General features: G+C 40.0%; 2 protein-coding genes across 9 annotated transcripts; both read left to right on the forward strand.

The window, feature by feature from the left end:
• The first annotated feature begins 1,817 nt into the window (after positions 1–1,817).
• LOC130518740 (regulation of nuclear pre-mRNA domain-containing protein 1A-like) lies at positions 1,818–6,309 on the forward strand. Of its 4 annotated transcripts, none has more exons than XM_057021598.1 (7): positions 1,818–2,205; positions 3,567–3,696; positions 3,819–3,925; positions 4,093–4,184; positions 4,353–4,479; positions 4,599–4,774; positions 4,875–5,341. In XM_057021598.1, the coding sequence occupies exons 1-7, from the start codon at positions 2,055–2,057 to the stop codon at positions 5,070–5,072; spliced, it is 981 nt and encodes a 326-aa protein (XP_056877578.1). In that variant the 5' UTR covers positions 1,818–2,054; the 3' UTR covers positions 5,073–5,341. The 4 variants fall into 4 exon arrangements, with proteins under 4 accessions (XP_056877578.1, XP_056877579.1, XP_056877580.1 ...); XM_057021599.1 differs by lacking the exon at positions 4,875–5,341 and adding an exon at positions 5,989–6,309 and having other exon boundaries at positions 1,819–2,205; XM_057021600.1 differs by having other exon boundaries at positions 1,820–2,205; positions 5,246–5,341.
• A 104-nt stretch (positions 6,310–6,413) lies between these two features.
• si:ch211-13c6.2 (uncharacterized protein LOC100000125 homolog) lies at positions 6,414–14,055 on the forward strand. 5 transcript variants are annotated; one of them, XM_057021584.1, is made up of 13 exons: positions 6,414–6,707; positions 7,023–7,091; positions 8,963–8,987; positions 10,912–10,998; positions 11,088–11,227; positions 11,316–11,429; positions 11,537–11,579; positions 11,811–12,720; positions 12,810–12,918; positions 13,002–13,079; positions 13,154–13,255; positions 13,364–13,631; positions 13,759–14,055. In XM_057021584.1, exons 1-13 carry the CDS (start codon positions 6,651–6,653, stop codon positions 13,980–13,982), a joined length of 2,226 nt encoding a protein of 741 aa, XP_056877564.1. In that variant the 5' UTR covers positions 6,414–6,650; the 3' UTR covers positions 13,983–14,055. The 5 variants fall into 5 exon arrangements, with proteins under 5 accessions (XP_056877564.1, XP_056877563.1, XP_056877565.1 ...); XM_057021583.1 differs by having other exon boundaries at positions 6,415–6,707; positions 11,534–11,579; XM_057021586.1 differs by lacking the exon at positions 8,963–8,987 and having other exon boundaries at positions 6,448–6,707; positions 11,534–11,579.
• Positions 14,056–14,280: the final 225 nt, after the last annotated feature.

The following is a 14,280-nucleotide window of genomic DNA, read 5'->3' on the forward strand; positions in this document are numbered from 1 at the left end:
AGGGAGTGCACACTGGGAGGGAGATGTACATTCTTGAGTCTGTAGGGGAGCTTTGGAATGTGGGAGGTGATGTTGGATTTCAGTAAGAGATCATAGTTTGGTCTCTTCTAATCTATGGAATCACTTGCTACTTGGTCTGAAGATCTTGTTTGAATTCTCAGTAAAGCTCTGGGGATACTTTCACCAGGTGAAATGTATGCATTCACCCTGAGTTGGCCCAAACTCACTTATTTACCCACTCCCAGGGAGGATTCAATCTCAAAAACACATTTCTTCACTGATAAGCTCTCACCAGATCACTGAAGTGAGTTTCCTATTGCTTGTGACCCTCCAACCACAAGAAACAAGACTCTAAAATGATAATTACTAATTTATTAAATGTATTCAGTTTTCTGCACTGACGTTTTGGGTTAGGGTTTGGGTATAATCGTCTGGGGCCAGTGGATAGTCGAGGTAATGGTGCTGGCACATTATCTTTATTCATCAGAATGTTCAATATGAGGAGTTACGGCACCATCTAGTGGTTACTTGGTGATCGTTGGGTTTCTGGTGTTGATGTAAATCATTGTTTTGGTGACAGTTGCTGAATTTTACACGTATAGTCATACATTTTATTATTATATTTAGTATTTTTACATATTCATTGTGAATCCTGAATTTTACAAAGGCAGATAAGATTGGAAATGCCACAAAATCAAACCCTTTTTTGCCAAGTAAACTCTGTTATTGTTACTAATCCTGGTAATTTACAACTTACAGTATTTATCATTTATTCGCCGTTTGTTTGTTTTGTGATATTTTGAGTCCAATATCGTATTTATTTCTAGGCATGACCTAACAACAACACGTATGCTTAAACATCTTACTTAAAAATCTATCTGTTACATAAAGGTGAGGTTATAAACCACACTCCTATTGGTCACCAAAGATGCCTTTAGCATAACTAAATAAATAGACACATACATTAATACATATATTTTAATCAATATAAATTTTTATTGAGGCTATTTATGTATGTGCACATTAATGTGTTTTACCTTGTATTCATTTTAAACACTTTTTATTATTTTATCATATACTGTATTCATTTATTTCTGTATTTCTCCGCTCCTGTACCGGTATAATTTGATGGACTGCAGGATGGGTTCGTACGGTGCGATCTTGTCTTGATTATTACTGCCTGTCAATGCAGAGGTACTCGTTGATATCTTCACTTTTATTTAGGATTCTGACTGTATTTTTACGAGCATTTGCTCACGATTAACAAATGGATTTAAGCACCACGTATCAAAAGACCATATTTTCTTTCGACTGGAAAGAATGTTGGATGTTTTACTTGACCACATGGCTGAAAAGAAGGTCAATTTACCGGGAGTAGATTGCTTTTGTCTGGTTGCCCTGGTTGCCCGACAGCCCGCCGATCCTGCTTTAGATTGAGTTCAACAGCGGCCCTGATTAGCGTAGTGACGATATTAACGAGTACCTCTGCATTGAAAGGCAGACATAAGTAAAGAAATGGGGAATACAGAGACAAATAAAAATCCCAACTAAAATATTCTATCGACCAAAATGTATGTATTTGCGTATTAACTTATTTTGTTATGCGTAAGCCTTTCTGGTCACCCATGTGTCATTAAAGCAAGTAAATTAAAATTAAAAATTAACTTCTCTCCTTTTTTGTTAAGAGACTTTTAAGCGGTTGTGTACAGTGGAGTTGACCGATTATAAAACCGGTTAGTTTTATAAAACCAGTTAAGAGTTTTACGGGTCCCTGGAGTATTCATTTTGAAGCTTTAAATTACGTCTGCCATGAACGCATCATAGCTCCCGTGCGAAAATGGTATTCACGAAATGTTCGTAGCTAAATTCAAAGCCAGCCATATGTAAACACTAGTGCTGCGTCCAGATAGCAAAACACTCGCCCACAGAGGTTGCCGCATGGTTTCTGATTCTCCTGGACTCAAAACCCTGCAGAGATACGCTAATTTGTGACAGAGAACACATCTGGGAGAAGCGCGGTGGCCGTCTCTCCTTCTCCCCGCAGTCTCGTCAAGATGTCAGCTTTCTCCGAGGCAGCTCTGGAGAAGAAACTCTCCGAGCTTAGCAACTCTCAGCAAAGTGTGCAGACGCTGTCACTGTGGCTCATTCATCACAGAAAACACTCGAAGACCATTGTCAATGTTTGGTTCAACGAACTCAAAAAAGGTAAGACAGGCACGGTCGTCAGGGTCGAAGAGACGATTGTAACAACCATAAAACAAGTTCCGCGCAACATTAGCTGTCGGCTACATGAGGCTGCTACCTCCGGCTAAAGCGTCTCTATAAAGTGCAAAACTACGATATTATTATCATTATGATGATGTTCATGTAAGGTTGGTAGCAGGATTACACATCTAGCCAACTTTTTTAATGCATAAAAGGTTGTGCCTCATCAATATTGGCTACCTTAGAGCTTATATTAGCCTGCATGTTCATTTGGTTGGCATTAAATTGTTGACGATGCTGTCAGCTAATTATAAAACCGTCTGTGCAAATGCTAATGAAACAGCAGTACTAGCCTCTGGCTAAACAATAGCTCACTTTCATTACTTCAGTCGTGTTTATACAGGCCTAGAAACAAAAACAGCATTCAGGAGAAAACAAGCCAAACATTAGCTGATGTTGCCAAACTGAGCGCCATAAATTGTTTTAGAGTCCGGGTTGAAATTAGCTTCATATCATCTTGATGGCGGAATAAAAGATTGTCATAGCATTGGGTTTACCCTGATACACTGTAGTGTCCAGTATAATTACAGCTAAACATCGATTTGTCCTAATATCAGTGTATTCATACCGTGTGGCCTCGCTATTGTTGTTCTGGGCTGTAAGCTTTTGAACATTGCCTTAAAAATAGGCATATAATACTCTCCTGAATCAGGAATTCATTTTTAAAGATAAAGTCAGTATTCTGACATAATCATGACAGTTGCCCTTCCTCAGAACAATATTAGAAAAGCTTGGCCATTTCATTAGCAGGGTAATTCTGTCTTCATTCAGATACAAATCCTAACCTGTTGGTAATGTTAACACGCTGTAGCGACTGAACTCGGTTATTAGACATGAATAAGCTGTTAATATATAATTATATATTAATGGGTTTGTGGTAGCTGTTGCAATCACTAGCATAAGTTTCCTTAGGGATCAGAGTTATATGGCAAGTGGAAGATCTATTTTCAGATCTTGTCTGAGTTGTGAAAAGCGTGTGCATTGTTAATCACACTGGAGCTAGAGCTCTCCTTTGCCCCTCGATACTTGAGCCAACATTTACGCTATACCTCCATCATGGAACTGAGCTGCAAAATATATATCGGTATATAAAAAAAAATATAGTTGATTTCCTGCATTTGGCACATAGATGGTAAAGAAAGTCTCCATGTGATTATTTGATGTATTGGGAATAGATTTATTGATAACCAAGAATATCATTTCAATGTTATGCTTGTTCTTTAAATCCTGCGTTTGTTTTTGCAAACCACATCAAAGTACTCCACAGTAACATGTTTAAATGTCTATTTAAACACTGACAGCTCAGGTGTCACGCAAGCTGACCTTCCTTTACTTGGCCAATGATGTGATCCAAAATAGCAAGAAAAAAGGGCCAGAATTCACCCAGGACTTTGCTCCGGTTATTGTCAACGCTTTCAAACACGTGTACAGGTCAGTTTTCCCTTAGCGGTGGCAATCGGGGATTTGGGATAAATGGCAACAGTGGCTGTTGTTCGGCCTCAAAATGGACTAGACATCACAGTGGCTTTTACAGTGTCTCTCTTCCTGTTTAGAGACGGCGAGGAGGGCTGTAAGAAACAGCTGGGTCGGGTTTTGTCTATCTGGCAAGAGAGGGCTGTATATGAGAACAACCTCCTGGATCAGCTCTCACAAGTACTCTGTGAGTTGGTGCAACAAATAATGAGATGCTTTACGCCTGACTAACATGATCCATAAAGTATACGTTTAACAAATTACATCTGCACAATTTCTCTGTCACAAAGTCAATGTAGCTAGAAAAACACTAGAAATGTAAAGCGTATACCTCTTTTTTTTAATGAATTCTAGATGGAGAAAAGAAGGCTAAAAAGAGGTCTTATGAAGAGATCCAGACAGATGAGGACTTTGCATCGCAGAGCTCGCCGGCTGAGCCCCCGCAGGTTCTGCCAACAGCAAGCACAAAGAATAGAATAATATGCTAATTTCTCTTCATTTCTTTTTATATTCTCGCTTGACAAAAGTGATCATGATGTCCCCTTGACAGCATAATATATACTCTCCTGCCTTTAAAAAAACCTTCCCTTTATGGTGTTTGCTCTCCGTCTCAGACAGCAGAGTTAATCCGAGCGCTGCAGGAGCTGGAAAACGCAGCCTCCAGTGACTCGGCGCTACGTCAGCGCATCTCCTCCCTCCCTGCTGAGGTGCAGGATACGTCACTGCTTCACAAGATCACAGGTAGAGCTGCAAGATAAGGAAAACGTTGTCTCAATCACTGAGGAAGCAGATTCAACAGTGGTCAAATAGCAAATTTCAGGTGACATATTCTGGTCTGCTTTTTGCCTCCTGTGCTGCAGATAAAGAATCAGGAGAGCGGCTCTCCCGGCTGGTGGAGGAGGCCTGCATGCTGTTAGCAGATTACAGCGGCCGCTTGGCAGCAGAGATAGACGACAGGAGGCAGCTCACGCGTACATTAACGGTCTTCCTACAGAGTCAGAAGGACGGCCTGGCCCAGAACGAACAGAAACTTGAAGTGCGTAATCACTCTCCTTTCTCATTTTAATCTTTTCTTACTTTTCTGTGCATACCGTAGCTACTATACCTCTTTTTTGTGGGTGTTGTCTCTAGTCCAGGTGTGTCTAAACCCAGGCCTCGAGGGCGGTAATCCAACCGGGTTTTCTGACCTACCAGGTAGACGACGGCCTGCTGCCTTACCGAAAGCTGGCAGAGCAGAAAACCCGGCTGGACCACAGCCATCTCGGACTGGGTTATGGTGCTCTCCTGCTCCTTATCTGTCACATCCCACTAATTATTATAGGTTTGAGTATTAGACCTGATCAAACATCTTTTACTCGCTGAAATTTGTTTGGATTTTGACCTAACTCAGTTCCCATACAGTAAGTGTTGACTAAAACTCAAATTTTTAAAACTCTCCTACAGAATAAATTTTTTTAAATATGGCATATTTGTACGATGGCAGTAACTTTCCAGCTTTTATCCACAGGACAACAGGAAGACAAAGAATTTCATACTTGTTTCTTCACCCAGAATTTACTCAAGCCTTTAATAAAAAGTGACAATAAAACAAACAAACCAAAAAGATCTTGTGAGTTTTTTTCCATTAGCTGTAAACTTGCAGCTCCTTGTACTACTGATTAAAAACTAAGGTTTGTTCTCCCTGAGAAAAGACAAAACCTTATCTGATTCTAATCGAGCTGGAGAGACATTTTCAGTTGTGTGCCAGGTTAAAGGTGAAAAAAAACATCACTGTGCCATTGTAATTCCTTGCAGCTTCGGTTTTTACAAACATTGAATAAGCACACATGAAGATGAAGCAATTATCTTTGTAAACATGGGCGTATGTAAATCAACAAAGTCAATTTATTAATGTTATTTTGCTGCTGTTTATTTTGCTAGATTTATTCTAAATAATGTGCAACTGGTACATTGTCCCACTGGTTATGAAAAGTTAAATCTAAATGTCGGTGGGAGTCTGGTTCCTTGATGTAGTGACATAAACCATGAGGAATGGCTGCGTGAGTTGAAACCTGGAAATTTGTTGTCATATGCATCAGATAACGGGTTAATGTGGGTTCTAGGTCTTTTGCTTTAACTTTTAGATTCTGAATTATGTATATTTTGTACAGTTCCATATTGATTGCTGTCAAAAATGCTTCTGTCTCATGAAGTAGTTTATTCAGACTTATTTTGGTGACTTATTGATGTATGTTGTCTTCACATTTTCAGGAATACAAACGTAAACTGGCAAAAGTGACTCAGGTCCGGAAGGAGCTGCGGTCGCGTCTCAACAACCTTCCAGAGGGAATTTACAACCCTTCAAACTGAAGTTTATTCTCCTGTGATCAGACCCTCCTGCTACTGAAACATCTTGATGCCTCTCTTAAATGTTTGATGAGTGACATTATCATACTTGGTAGTGGAAAGTGTCTGTTCCATTGTTTAGTTTACCTGTGGCTGTCATTACATCTACAGAAAAATTATTTATCATCGTGGCTTTTTGTATATATGAGGCAAATTATTATTAGTAAAATAAAAGTAACGTTTGCAGCCACGTGTGAAACTTGTAATTCATTATTGACATACGTTTTTTGCATATTATGGGAAAGGCCACTAATTTCGGCGTCATTTCCGGTATCCAAGGGTTTCTTCCGGAAGTTGACAAATTTGGACGCCATTAACTGGCAGATTTGCAAGGAATATATCTTATTTTAAGTTTAGACCGTGCGTTGTCGTTTGTTTGTTAACGAAATAATACGGCAAAACTGCAAGCCAGTGCCTATAAATAACCAAACAAAAACTTGAAGCTGGAGGTCGTTTCAGAGCTGCTTCTAGCATTTAGCGTTTGGCTGAACGACGCGACTTGAAATAAAGTCACATATTAGCCAAAAATGGACGAATTTGTGACTCCCTATGATGAAGATGACGCCCAGTTTATTGAATGCAAGGTACGTTGGCTACATTTAACTCAGTTGTAGCTAATGAATTCGACACCCGAGAGGTAGATTTAAAAATATATATATATATATATCAATACATAATAAATAAAGACAGACGTCCTGTCATTTAAACGCTTTTCTTCAGAAACGAATATATATACAATTTAAGTTGTAGTCACTTGTACGTAGTTAATGTGTTATTGCGAGACGTTAACTATAATGGCACACTTAAGTTGTACCGTTGTAAGTTACTATAAATTAATCATCGTAACAGGGTTTTATGCAGCTTGTCAACACGCTGATGTATAGTTTCTTTAAACACAGGTGTGTGAAAAGTCTATGAGAGGGGAAACCTTGTATAAGATTCATCTGACATCGCCTAGCCATTTAAAGGTAATGAACACAACACATTTACAATATGGAAATGGGAATCTGGACCCCCAGCTTTAAACACTCAGCGAAAGATGTGGGAGCACATCTTTCACATCGCCAAGCTCTTAATGGTGGCATTAGCTTGATATTGTTAAAGAATATCCAGCTATATTTTGTCTTCCCTCCTTGCCTGTTCGACCTTGATTATCTCCTTCCCGCTGTTTAAACTACTGCATCTTGATCTTCTTGAATCAAACCAACCGCTGATATGGTAAGTACCACATCAGGAATGAAAAGGAGCTTCTTCTTGCATCTCAGCTGGGATCTTCCAGCTTATTTTCTTTTCCAAATGTGCTAAAATGTTGCACAGTGTCAAGTTCTTTAATGTGCAGTCGAGGAAGTGTTGCCTTGCTGTTTGGGGATTCTACAGTTGATGTTAAAGGAACATGGAAGGCCTCTTTAAAGCGTTGATCTTGCAGTAAGTTGACACCCGGGAAAATATGTCAACGTATCAACATTGGGCTGAACTTGATTAGGTCCGTCATATTTGCACTGTGGCTGGGAAGGAAATGGATTGTTTGGCAGTCCAATTTCATAGTCTTCATTTTATAGCAACCATTGCGTTTTAAAATTTCCCTTTCCCAATTTGATCCTTTTAACACGTCTTTGTCAACATGTTCCTATACATTAAACCACAGGTAACCGTGTTCATTTCATTTCCCTCTTGAAAATCTACATCTGGCTCAAACTTGTCTTGCTGGAGCTCTGGATCTCAAAATACAATGGATGTTATGAAAGAAAACTCTCCTCCGGAGGAAGGCATTGAATCACATCCAAGACCTTTTAAAGGCCTGCAGGGATGTTTTCATAAATGAAGATTTGGGATCGAGATACGAGAATGTAAGGGTGTGATCAATGTCTGTAGATGGGCTTAGAAGACATGGATGAGCATGAGTATGCGCATCAGCATCACAACATGACATTAACGGAAAGGTTGGTTTCTCTGTGGCAATCATCTGTTATGAGGAGTGGAATGATGGATTTAATCCTGATCTCAACTGGCCTGGGACATCTGATGCTTGATGACACTTCTTCTTCTTACCCTGTTCTATGGCAAATGTTCTGTGACTACGGAAAACAGAGAGATGTCACAATATTTGAGCGTTTTACCTTGTCGGTAAGACACCATACGGAAATATGTGTTATGTATTCAGACTACTGACTGCTGTGTCATTCTTTACTGGTGGCACTGACATGTTTGTGGAGTCGTATTCCATGTACTTTTTCTTTCACATTGTTGGGACATGTGCAACTGATCTTTTGTAACTCCCATAAGTTACAAAGGTGCTCCTTTTTGGGAACTGTTCAGTCCATCATAATATTGGTTTTTGCACTGCTTGGCAGTATAAAACCATTAAATGGATACCTAAGAATAATGCAGTTGTCACGGTCTGACATTTTTCCATCACAACAAAATGGCACCCATATTGCCATGGCAGACATCTGTGAAGGGGACTGTTGTTCACTCCCTTTGGAAAGCCCCCACCCTGGATCCTTTTATATTAACTTGACATTGGTTATGCATAGCTCAGTCATAGCTGAAGCCCTTTAAGTTAAAGTGCATGTAAATGGCTGCTCGACATATGACAGCATCACAAATGAGCCATTCAGAAAAAAAGTCTGGCTCTTTGTGTGAAGTACTCAGATTGTTCTGGGGATAAAAAAGGAATCCATCTGAGTGGCATCTATTTTACTGCACTATAAGCTATAACTTAATTAAAATGTTTTTGTTAATAGAAAAAAAAATCCTTTTCTTTATCTGTAGCACTGATCTTACCAGTGTACGCACCTGTTTGACTTAATTTGTATTACTCTCCTTTCATTTCCGGCAGAAGGAGGATGCCCTTATTGCTGTGGGTAAGTAAATGTCACCTTGTCAATGTAATCTTCTCTTGCCCTGATTATACTTGCCGTCTTCTGTGGCAGGTATATCAGTCTATTTTTAGAGAAAAATATTTTGACAAGCTGGTAGATATAGCTCAAAATACAGGCTTTCCCGTGCCCTCCTGAACTCTGGACTTACTGCACAACGAGCAGTTGAGTTGAATCTAAAATAGTCAACGCTGCCAAACATCAACACCTGATGTAAATGATGCATCAGCAGCAGGATTACTGAAAATACTGGCCTGGAACTTTCAGATGGATTTTTCTTTTTTTTTTTTAACTTTTGGGATGGTTTAGTAAGTCCTATGGTTATCTACGCATGGTGTGGTCGGTTACACTTCCATAATCAATTTAATGCCTGAGATGGACTGAGGCATGATGGACAGTGTCTGGATGGGAAGCAAGGCATACCACTCCTGCCCCCGATACAGAGAAACCCTGTGCCAACCCCACTCCCCTCCAGGATTCAAGCACTGACTGTGCAGGAGACATAAAACTAATCCTCTGTGATTTTGGAAGTTGATGTGTCTCCTGAGTCACTGTTTTCCTGCCCATTGTTTTTAAGAGGATGGTCCTGTTGCAGGGGCTGGGGCGGTGGTATCTCAGTGTGTTGGGAATTAGGCTAAGAAGTGGAGGGCTTTTGGTTCGAGCCTCACCACAGACCAAACATGGAAGGTGTTCTGGTAGTAGGGGAAGGAGCCAGAACACCTTCAGAGCATTGCCCAGGTACTATTGTGCAAGGTACCAAACCCACAAATGCTCATACAGGGTCCTTCAATCAACTGACAACTCATCCAGGTGTGTGTACCCTCCCCATGACCCCAAGAGGGATAAAGCAGTTGCAAATCAACAGCAAATACTTTTGCCTGCCTGGGACTGATGTGTCTACTCAAAATGAGGAATTCCGCTCAACATGTGTACGGAAAAGGTGCCGTACACACCGTATGTTGGGCTACTATTTCCAATGACAGGTTATTGTTTACGGGGCAGCGTACCGGACAGCCAACCACTGGCACACCTGGAGTTCTACTGCCAGCTACCACCTCCACTGTCACTCAACTGAGACGCATGAAGGAAAAAGGTTACTGAACAGGACTCTGTTTTGGCTAACAGAGAATGGCCAATGTTATTGGTCAGAGCCCCACTCCATCATCTCCTACAGTCAACCCTGATGTCAAGAATCAAGCCCTGATGGACAGAGTCCCGCTGCCTCCTAACGACTTTGCACTGGAAAACACTGCAATGGTGTTGCCACTGCCAGCAAGTGTTTATGTGTTGCACATAACATGGGGATGTAACGCTCCGGACCAGAACTTATGGTAAATTAGAATGGGTGAACCACAGAGAACAGAGTGACGGACACTTTCTTTTCTTTTCTTGTACTTTCGGTCAGTGATTTGTCAGCCTGTGTCGAGAAGGACCATTCCACTAATGGAGAACTTAATTTGCCATGTTCTGGAATCTGGATCTCTGATCATTGGCTTTTTAGCCACATCTTTTGAGCGAATAACATTTTTGTTATTCACGTTGGTCGCACAAAACTGAAAAAACTATCCCTCCCTCCTGCACACAAAACAATGCTGCCCAATCTCAAACACTGTTGTGTTGGATCATAATTAAGAGCATTTTCACTGATCAATATCTGTGCAGCATATTGTGCATCCCTTGTCTTCTGGAAAACTGCAAATGCTTGGATATATAGAAGAACTCTTGTTTTAGAGGAGTTGGGCTAATTTGCAGATGTAATCAGAGGTCAACTTGGTGACCAAAGAAGAAAGACCCTGATCATAATAAAGGTTGGGAAGGCAGAAGTTGTATTTGATCAAGTGTCATTAAAATCCTTTTATTATATATCACCATGTTTTCTTTTGTTAACTGGAGTTTGTACATTTCTTAGGTCGTGCTGTGCGACGGCAAAACACACCCATATTTGAAGACATTCTACATTATCTGGATTACATGAAACTTGATGAGCCCATCATTGGTGAATAGCATCCTTTTTAATACTTAATACTAAACAGGTGTCTTGCATTCTCTGTGTTTCTTTCATTCTTTTTCTATTTTGCATTTTAGGCTTGGATTACTTGAGAGAATTGTCCAACAATGATTCACACGGTGATCCCAGATACACATGCAATCTGTGTAATCAGACTGCACATCTGACAGAAATGGTCCGCCACCTAATTGGACGTAAACACAGGCAAAAATATATGGTAAGAAGGATTGAACATATGGAAGCTAAAGATTTGGGGTTTTTTTTAACATAAAAGTCATAGTCAGTATTCTAATTTCCGTATACAGGAAACAAAACGACCAGACTTGGTGACTTGGAATAAAAGAGAATCCTTGGGAGGCAACATTTGCAAGGCCAAAGCAGAGATGATTGAGAGACAAGACGGCCGAGGACATCCAGTTGTATGGCAAACATTTAGCATATTGATTATTATGAATTAATTAGTGGCTTTTTTGTCTCTGCAAAAATACATGAAGTAATAGATATTTGTCCTTCTCTATTTCAGCAGATGGCCAAGAGGTCCAGAAACACCACATTTCCCTCACCAGGAGGTAAAAGTTTAATCTACATGGGCATCATCTTGATATTGTAACTCAAGTCAAACATTTATCATCAAAGGGAATTGACTACCAACAGCTTGTTTTTTTACTACATTCTTTTTGGATCTCTGGAGATAAATGTTCTGTGAATGGCTAGCATGAGGGTAATTAGGAGAGGGTAACTAGGGGTAGTTAAGGGTAAGGTTGTGAGAGTTTGTTTTTCTTTTTAATCTTTTCTCCCAGATCAACGGTGGCAAATGGAAAACAGATACAAAAAAGGTTCACTGGCACGACAAGGTGCGACATTACACCTTCCAAGTCTCATGGATTTTAAGATTGATTGTGTTCCAAGAGGGGGCAGTGTCTCAAAACAACCAAATGAATCTTCGTTCCATCAAGAAGATTCTTACGGCTTGGAACAAGACTGTAGGGACACGAGCAGCTGGGGCCGCTTTGAAGAAAATGTACAGATCACTATAAAAACAGATCACAGGGAAAGAGATGGATGCAAACAGGCTCATGGAGATCCTCATTACCGTACCAATTACAAAGAGCAATATGGACGAGCTGAACAGAGAGCTGTCGAGTTAAAGCCTAACATTTCCAATTGTTATTCAAGGTTAGAAGTGCGCCTTGGACGGTCACAGTCGTACAGTCGAGATGGATCTTGTGTAGAAGAAGCAACTTACAGGAGGGGTTACCCAGAAACGGATCCCCTGGATATTGTACGCACTGAGGAAAAAGGAATTGAGCATGGTCGGTCTTCAGTCTATAAGCAATTATACCCAAATGATGACAGCCGTCAGTGGTCTTGGGACAGAAGGCGGGGATCAAGGGAACCAGAGAGCAGAAGAAGAAGCTTTTCTAGAGGGGTGGAGAGTGACCAGTCACGTGACTTTTTGGTAAATGCTCAGTTAATGGAAGACCACAATATTGGAAAACCATATACCGAAGCAGCCAAACCTGGGCTGAGCAGACCGGGACTATCAAATCTTGAGAGAAAAGGTGATGTTCCAAGGTTCATGGCGGACATACCAGAGCCATTCAAGCGCTTCCTGAAAGGCAGAAGTGATGATATTGAACAGGGTAAAAGAAAAAGAAAGAGTCGCTTCTCTGACGCCTCTATAGAAGAGGTGGCAAAGACAAGGAGAATGTAAGTGATAATGACTTCCCGTTGATAACAAAGTGGTCCCCTCCATGAAGCTGGCTGCTGTTTTGGACTTATTTGATTTCTTGTGTAAGGTATGAAGAGTGTGGACCTTCAGAGCTAAAGTATGACAGCTACCATTCACCAGATCACTCATCACTGAGACCTAGAATGAATGAAACGCAACATTCTGGTCACGTACAGGTAATTAATGATAAAACTGGCAGAGTTAAATATAAGGTGTGTTGCATAATGTGATGAGCTGATGTTAAACATGTGTTTTTAAGAGCCCACATCATTATGAAAGTTATCACAGAGCTGGAGAAAGAGGAGGTTCACAGAAAGAAGTTGTATATGATATGCTGGTAAGATCATCAATCTTGTGCATATAAGTTGTTTTTGTTTTGTTATTGTTCATTGTTTGTCTATTATCTCCCAGAAAAACATTGAAGTTGCCAATAGAGAAGAAGCTGAATTCCTAAAAAGTAAACTTTGTGACCTTCTAAAAGAATTTATGGCCAAGAAATCAGACAATATTGAGGTAAGTGTAACCCACAAGGTGAATTATTGCAATGTGCCACCTATATTAATTGTCAATCTTTTAAATAAAAAATAAAAGCAAATGAAGAAACAACTATATTTCTTGCAGAAAACCCCCAGTAGAGCATTCGTCTCCAAAAACTTTAACAGCTTAAATCCCGATGACTGTTTGCCTACCAGACATATGTATGAGCGAATGCTCAGAGAAAATTGTGACTACAGACAACAAGTAGAAAGCCCAAATTATCATGAAGATCACAGAGAAAGTGTTTGGGAGAACCTTGCTCACAATATGGCTGAGGAGCAGCACAGTGAACACAGCCGTTCCATGCAAGCAGAGCCGAGATACCCCAGCTCAAATCATAGCCATCACGAAGGTAAAGCAAACTGTTTTTTAAAATTTAATTTTATGTATATGACATAACTTATTTGTATTATATTGTCCATATTTGTCTTTTTAAATTATACATTTCATTTTCTGATCATTTATAAATTCCTTTTCAGATGGTTTCGTCCAGAGCGAAATACCTTCAAGACAAGTTTTCAATCTAAGTGATGCTCCGAGTTATCCTCAAAGGGCTCTGGAACCCACGTCCTCTTATGGTGATGAGGACCATTTGGACCTTCATCCTTCTGCTTATTTTCAATATATGGAGAAGAGTGGTCTTTACTCCAGCAGCCTAGAGAAAATTACCTCAACACTCCTGGAACTCGTGAAAAGGCAGTAATTGTAACATTTTCATAGCCTGTATTTCCTTCACTTTTATTAAATTAAAAAAAAAATTCAACTTTATGTTACGATGTATGTTTCCTTGAAACTTGTACTTTCCTTTAGACATTTGTCAATTTCATAACAAAGAGGTTTGAGAGGGTAATGCAGATGTCAAAATGAAACTGCTCATCTGTAGGCTTGCAAGTGTCATTGCAAGTATTAAAGTAGTTTGGGTGCCAGTTTTATAAATTAGTTTCACTTACAGCGGCAATGGAATGCAAAATCGATAGAAATTAATTTTGCGATTCCGAGCG

The sequence above is a fragment of the Takifugu flavidus genome, chromosome 21 (assembly GCF_003711565.1).
Source record: "Takifugu flavidus isolate HTHZ2018 chromosome 21, ASM371156v2, whole genome shotgun sequence".
Classification (NCBI taxonomy): Eukaryota; Metazoa; Chordata; class Actinopteri; order Tetraodontiformes; family Tetraodontidae; genus Takifugu; species Takifugu flavidus.